The sequence below is a fragment of the Erythranthe guttata genome, chromosome 13, assembly GCF_056151865.1.
Source record: "Erythranthe guttata isolate IM_541 chromosome 13, IM_541, whole genome shotgun sequence".
Taxonomy (NCBI): domain Eukaryota; kingdom Viridiplantae; phylum Streptophyta; class Magnoliopsida; order Lamiales; family Phrymaceae; genus Erythranthe; species Erythranthe guttata.
The window spans coordinates 11,543,272-11,550,815 of record NC_142545.1 but is presented as its reverse complement, the minus strand read 5'-3'; the positions used below and the strand labels follow the sequence as shown (position 1 = coordinate 11,550,815).

General features: G+C 30.5%; 1 protein-coding gene across 1 annotated transcript; it reads left to right on the top strand.

Moving 5' to 3' along the window:
- The first annotated feature begins 2,285 nt into the window (after positions 1 to 2,285).
- LOC105961317 (putative leucine-rich repeat receptor-like serine/threonine-protein kinase At3g14840) lies at positions 2,286 to 4,907 on the top strand. Its single transcript, XM_088812414.1, has 8 exons — positions 2,286 to 2,289; positions 2,382 to 2,761; positions 2,998 to 3,193; positions 3,392 to 3,550; positions 3,718 to 3,836; positions 3,927 to 4,137; positions 4,235 to 4,472; positions 4,700 to 4,907. The coding sequence occupies exons 1-8, from the start codon at positions 2,286 to 2,288 to the stop codon at positions 4,905 to 4,907; spliced, it is 1,515 nt and encodes a 504-aa protein (XP_088668540.1).
- Positions 4,908 to 7,544: the final 2,637 nt, after the last annotated feature.

The following is a 7,544-nucleotide window of genomic DNA, read 5'->3' as shown; positions in this document are numbered from 1 at the left end:
TTGCTTTATTTTTATTTTTATTTCTATTTTTATTTTTATTATTATTATGTCTTAAGAGGTCACAATATTTGTTCCAGTAAATGTGATAACAAACTCCAGGTTGAAGAAAAATTGGCCAGAGTTCTGTGAGGATGACCGTCCAAGCAATTGTTCCTAATAGATTGTTTACAAAAGCGTGCAACATATTTTTTTGAAAATTTCGATCTATTTAGATGATCTTGATGTTGAATGTACATATTTTTTGAGGTGGTTGTGATAGTGAATAGTGATCTGAAACTGAAAACTGTATAATAAAGTGAGATATCAAGAGATTAGTATAAAATATGGGAGGTGTTAAATATTTTTTCAATATTATAGTAGCATGGTACTGTTTCAATTTCAAATATTATTTACAAAAAATCAAACTGGATTTGACAACCTCAAAACATTAAAAGAAATGGGAGATTATATAAATGAATTTATAGCTTGTAGGTGTGAATTACATATAAAATAATGTAATTTAATTTACTTTAGTTTATTTATTTGGATGCAAATTATATTAACATAGAAATGAAAATATCACTCCACGCGATATAGTGGGATCTGGTTATGTATTCTAGCTATGGGTCAAAGAGAATAACAAAAGTAATATTGTAAAAGGATATTAAAAGAATAGTCATATCAAAAATTACTTTTGATGCATATAATTTACGAAAAAATATGCAAGGAAAAAATTTGTTGAAAGAGTAGTTAATATTGCGACGATATTTAAATTAAGTAACAACGAAAAAATAACACGTGTGAAAAATTTAAGAACGAGACGTCTGCGACTTAAGATAAAGAAAAATAAATTAATATTTTCATGAATCTACATTAAAAAATATCATTTAGATTTATATTAATTATTAATTAACTATAAAGTACTGTGGAATAAGTTTTGGGTTCATATTTTTATATTAACTTTTTTCAAGAAGAAATTGGTTCTAATAGTGATCAATATTGGCAAATATCAAAACAATTCTACCTGAAGAGCAATTAATAGAAAATATGCAAATGAAACATAAAAGATAGAATTGTGCATTTCGGAGTAGTAATTAAACCCTCTCGGTGTTGTTAATAATTAGTGTTGTTAATAGTTAGTGATAATGATTAATTAATGATTTTACCATAGCTCAAGTCGTTAATTGTCAAGACTATAAATATTAAAAGTCTTCATTGTCTATCAATTATTATGTTAATAAAATATGACAAAATTATCCTTATAAATTTACAACTGTGAAGGATAGTTTTTGTTCATATAAAGAAAGGAAGAAATATTTAGAAATATTGATCAATCTTGGCAAATATCACCGAGATTGTGATCAATAATGGCAAATATTGATTCTAATAGTGATCAATATTGGAACAAAACCTACTAAAATCACCAAGAGATATGGTTTTGGGTGCATCATCTTTCCACGAGTTGGCTCGCTATGGACTTGAAATTAATTTTACAAATCATTAAAAATATCATTTAGATTGATATTAGTTATTAATTAACTATAAAGTACTTGGAATAAGTTTTAGTGTTTATATTTTTTTATTAATTTTTTCCCTATATAATTTTGTAATATTATATTAATGGGATAGATATTATATATTAATATTATGAAAAATCATAAACCACGTGCAACGCACGTGTCACTTACTAGTTAATATAAAAAAATGTATATGTTCTTTTTCTAAAACAAATTTTGCAACAGCTAATTGTTTCTCTTGTCCACCATAGCTGCATTCAGATCAAAACCACAAATGTACACAAAATCGAAGAAATAAAGAATATTCAGATAGTGTTTATAGATCTCTCTTCTTCCAGTATTCCACGTCGACTGGATATAGGTCACCGGCAGTGGATGCTGAGGAATCAGTCCATCGTATATCATTGCCGAAAATCGAAGCGAGGCCTGTTTCTATTTTAAAATGTGATGCCGGCAAATAATTATGTTGCGTGATTATACTATAACTTTCTTTTTTCTTATGCTTTCACCTTATCGGGTTGTGTTCCTGGGTAATAGAGAGACTTCATTTTCTTCAGATTTGGCGTTTCATTGCCTGATTTTTCAGCGTTTGTTTTATCATTTCATCTTATGTTTCAATGTTCGCGGATGAGGGGGTAACTTTGAGTGTATTCCTTATACGTGCGGGTCTATGCTCAACTAAAGTGCATGTGATAGCCAAGTCAATGCATGCAGTAATTTGACATTCTGGTGGAGTTTCTGCGACTGCGACAGTTATTAGTTTGCATGTGTCAAAATTACTCATTCTGAATGGGTATCTGTGTTGTTGCTCTTACTTTTTTCCCTCATTTTTATCTTTTTATTTCGATGTAATTATTGAGAACCTGTGCCATGCTTCTGTCTTAGTGTATTCGTCTATCTACATTAACTGTGGTGGAAGTCAAGTAGTTGATGATAAAGGAACTATTTACGAAAATGATGGAACTTCTGGGGGGGCTTCAAATTTCTTCACAAGTAGGACAAACAGGGGATTTAGCAGCACTAGCAACTTCTTGGATGATGACCGCGCTACGGACTCGTTCATCTGGCCAAACAGCTCAAGCATCTCAGGGTCGAATTCCCAGTTATACATGGATGCACGTCGTTCCCCACTCTTATTGACTTATTATGGATTTTGTTTGATAAACGGGAACTACACAGCAAACCTTCAATTTGCGGAGATCATGTTTACTAATGACAAAACCTACAGTAGCCTTGGGAGGCGTATCTTTGATATTTACATTCAGGTACTTGTATAAAGCCCACTTTTTTTCTACACATATTGAAGGTTATCTCTAAAAAGTATGGTCTGGAAAGAATAACTGATGTGCTGAAAGGGTTCTCTTTTAAATACGAGAACTATGTTGAATGAATATGTTGAGTTTTTTTTTCATGTGCTGTTATTGATTATTTGTTTTGTATTTGTATTTGTAGTTTTCCATTTTAAGAAATGCCTCATCGTTTCAGGAACAAATAATCTCAGGGAAAGCTGGTGCTGAAGGATTTCAACATTGAAAACGAAGCAGGTGGAGTTAACAAGGGAATTAGAACAAACTTCACTGCAGTCGTTGCTGATAATACTTTGGATATCCGCTTCTATTGGGCTGGGAAAGGGACAAATGGTATTCATGTTAGAGGCGTATACGGTCCTCTCATTTCAGCCATATCTGTTGATCCTAGTAAGTCGGAAGTTGGCAATTAGTAACTAGAACGCACGAGAGATATTTGTCCGACACATCTCTAACATAACCAAGAAAGGAGATTATGGATTATTTTGAGAGTATATTTGATATCTCTCTCTCTCTCTCTCTCTCTCTCTCTCTCTCTCTCTCTCTCTCTCTCTCTCTCTCTCTCTCTCTCTCTCTCTCTCTCTCATTTTACGCCACCATCAGAAAAGGGAAGAAGCATATCTGCAGGTGCTATAGTTGGTATAGTAGTAGCAGTTCTTGTTATAGTCTTGCTAGTTCTGGCTATTCTTTGGTGGAAGGGTTGTTTTAGACGAAAAGACACATTGGAACATGGTACTAAAATTACTGGCACAATCATATAATCCTTAAATTTTAACATGTATATGTATCTTATTTCCATGTGTGCAAATCCGTGCAATATTTCACTTAGTGCAATAAATGCTATCTAAAATGAACTATGTGATTGAAAAGTGTTTGCAGTTATCTAAATTGCTATTTTACTTGTTTTTTCTCAGAATTAAAGGGTGTAAACCTTCACACTGGGTCATTTACGCTAAGGGAAATTAAAACTGCCACAAACAATTTTGATCCTGCTAATAAGATTGGAGAAGGTGGTTTCGGTCTTGTATTCAAGGTAGCGTAAACAATAAATACTTCTAGTAAATGAATTATCTTTATATTGTCATTCAGCTCATTGAGTTTTTCTGCCACCTCTGATTTGAAGGGTGTCCTATCAGATGGCCCTGTCATCACCGTAAAACAGTTTTCTGCCAAATCAAAGCAAGGGAACCGTGAGTTTGTCAATGAAATTGGCATGATTTCTGCCCTACAACACCCTTACCTTGTAAAGTTACATGGATGTTGCATTGAAGGCAACCGGTTGTTGCTTGTCTACGAGTACTTGGAAAATAATAGCATTGCTCGTGCATTATTTGGTAAGTTATGTGACAATTCTATTTTTGTTTCTTTTAATTCATCTATCAATATTTCTTTTTCCATTTTAAACTTATGTATGAAGATAAATGTTTGCAGGTCTAGAAGAACACCAAATTCATTTGGATTGGCCAACGAGGCACAAGATCTGCATTGGTATAGCCAGGGGTTTGGCGTATCTGCATGCCGAATCAAGACTTAAAATTGTCATTCGTGATATCAAGGCTACAAATGTGCTTCTTGATAAAGATCTTATGGCTAAAATATCTGATTTTGGACTCGCCGAGCTCGATGAAGAGGATAACACCCATATCAGCACACGGATTGCTGGAACTTTGTGAGTAATCAAAATCGTTCATACTTATCTAGTTTACTATTTTTATCTGACCAAAGATCGAGCCATTGATTTCATAGAATACCTAGTGTGTCCCTCTCTATAGGATTTATATCATGAGGTTTAAGTCTATACTTTTGCGGAAAAACATTACAAAAAAAGAAAACCAAATTTTTTTTACGATAAAAACGACGACAAAAACATTACTGACATGATATTTGATTTCCGAGTGGATATATGGCGCCTGAGTATGCGATGCGAGGCCATTTGACAGACAAAGCAGATGTATACGGCTTTGGTGTTGTTCTTTTGGAAGTTATCAGTGGAATGAGCAAATCTAGCAATAGGGATCCAAGCTTCTATTTTCTTGACTGGGTAAATTTAGTTAACACAGTTTCACGCATTTACACTCTTCTTCTGCTACTGTTGTTTCTATGAGTCACTATGATAAGCTTAACGCAGATATGTTCACACAAGAACTTCGAAGTTGATATAATAATATTACGACACGTGCAACACACGTGCACATTGCTAGTAATTATAAATGGAACAATTAATGTGGATTTTTTTTTTTGTGAGAAAGAAAGAATCATATTTCATTAATATGGAATTTCAGAAATTACAATATCTCGGATAAAGTTTGGAAGAGAATTGAGCTGAAATGAAGAACTAGTAGTCTATTCCGCATGAAAATGAACTGTACGAATGGGCCAACTCTATCTTAAGCGGGTGACACTCAGACTATACCAAAAGTACGGGATAACTGGGCCCGGTCGTGAAAGCGGGCTCGATAACGCTGGAATATTCAAATTAATTTTTATTTTTTTTATCTTTTATGTAATAAGTATTAATTTTTCAAATTCAAGATGGTCTAAGGCTCTCTTTGTAGTTTGTATCATGCAAAATGGCAAGTTAAAAGATGAAAGGACTAGGTTAAACACATTTTCTATTTGGTTAGGAAGTAAAATACTAGGTAAAATTATTTGGGTAAAAAAATGATAAATTATGTGACTAAAACGAAAATAATACATTTTTCTATAAGAAAGTGAGAGAAATTGCACGTAAAACGCTAGCTGCAGGTTTCTCTATCTTCTTCGAAGCCAATTCATCTCCTTCTTAGAAAAGTATATATATATATCATAGACTAGATGAGATTCATCATATTCATATCGATAAATTTTAAGAAATCAATACATTAATAATAGTAATCTTAAGTATTTAAATTTATTTTAGCTTCTTAAAATATATTTTCATTCTTTCCTAGCAAAAGAGATATAAACTAAACCTAAAATAATAAAGATAGCTTGTGTGGGACTTATGCATACAAACCCAAATTAAAAAAAGACATAGAAAAATTATTAAGACACGTGCAGCGCACGTGCACCTTCCTAATTTAGAATAAAATTTTGGTGTAGGCAAAAGTCTTGAAAGTCAATTAAGTTTAGTTAAAAATATTTCCCATTTGATGGGGTATTGCATTATTATTATGAATAATAGTTTTAATTATTCATGCCAGACTATGAGAGATAAAAAAATGATATTGAATCGATTATATTTTGAATTAATATATATAGAAATAATGAAAATGAAATTAAATTCTATCTTGTAATGAATTATTTTTATTAAAAATATGGCAAATAAAATTACATTTTATTTTGTCATAAAATATTTTTATTTTCTATTTGGCTAGAAACTAAAAACTAAATTAGATTTGAAGCTTGATTATATTTTTTATTAGGGCTCGTTCGGTTACCTATATTGGATTAGATTGGATTACATGAAATTGGATTAACTCCCTACTGACTAATTAATTATTTAGTTAGTAGCATGTAGGGTTTTTTAGATTAGATTTTCTATTAAATTTGTTAAACTTAGTTATTAAGTATGAACTGTCTACAAAACCACTTAGTTTACAATAATAAAACATAATTTTAAGGATAAAATTGTATTTTCCCTTTTTAGTAACCCCTATTAAATTAATCTCGGGGGAGGGGTGCTACTAATATAATGAAATAGTAGCATTTAATAGCGGGCTTTGAATTTAGTAGCGGATTTGAAAAAGTGTGAATCTTACCAACATGATATGCTATTAGCCCCTACTATTTAGTCAGTAGAACATTATAGCGGTAATCGAACGAGCCCTTAATATATTAAAAAAATGGTAAATTAAATTACATTCTATATTATAATAAAATATATTTTTTTATTTTTTATTTGACTAAAAAGGTCAAAAATAATAATTACATAAGTTTACAGTTTAATCATAAAATCCTTACGTGTTGTTAAGTTCTACATAATTTATATTATGATGATTCATTTTTAATAAATAAAGTTTTTGTATGAATGAAAGGAGTAAATTAAATGACTTTCTTTAATGTTTTCTTCTTAGAGAATGATAAATGTGATTTGATCTATTTATTATTTAAAATTTTAATTTGTCTATCGTCTATACTCAATGAATTTTACAAATATCGACAATTGAGTAACATAGGAATATAATAGACACTATTATAAAAGGGAAGAAACACCCACCCAATTCATCATTTTATAGATATTAGTAAGGTGCGGGCGTTGCAGGCGTCCTATTAATTTTTGAATTTATTTTGATTTATAATAAATTAAAGGGTGAATTACAGTTTGCACCCCTATACTATCGAAAAGGTTGCATTCACCCCTTGTACTATTAAAATCTACAAATACCCTCCTGACATTAACTATTATGTTAGTTCAAGCTGACGTGGCATATTCACCACATTTATTTCATTCTCTGGACTTTTTTGCCCCTTTACCATGTATATATATATATATATATATATATATATATATATATATATATATATATATATATATATATATATATATATATATATATATATATATATATATATATATATATATATATATATATATAATTATATATAATAAAATATAATTTGAGTTTCAAATTGCAAAAAAGTTCAGTGAAAAAATAAAATAATTTATCATAGAAATTAAGTAAACTATATAATCTATAAATATTATAAAAATATAAAACCGTAAAATTTCATATTTCAAATAATACAGATTTGTTTTTTC

Coding starts and splice junctions, on each gene's coding strand:
- LOC105961317 (XM_088812414.1), top strand. Junction 2,762..2,997: donor TCTTTGATATTTACATTCAG/GTACTTGTATAA, acceptor AAATAATCTCAG/GGAAAGCTGGTGCTGAAGGA. Junction 3,551..3,717: donor ACATGGTACTAAAATTACTG/GCACAATCATAT, acceptor GTTTTTTCTCAG/AATTAAAGGGTGTAAACCTT.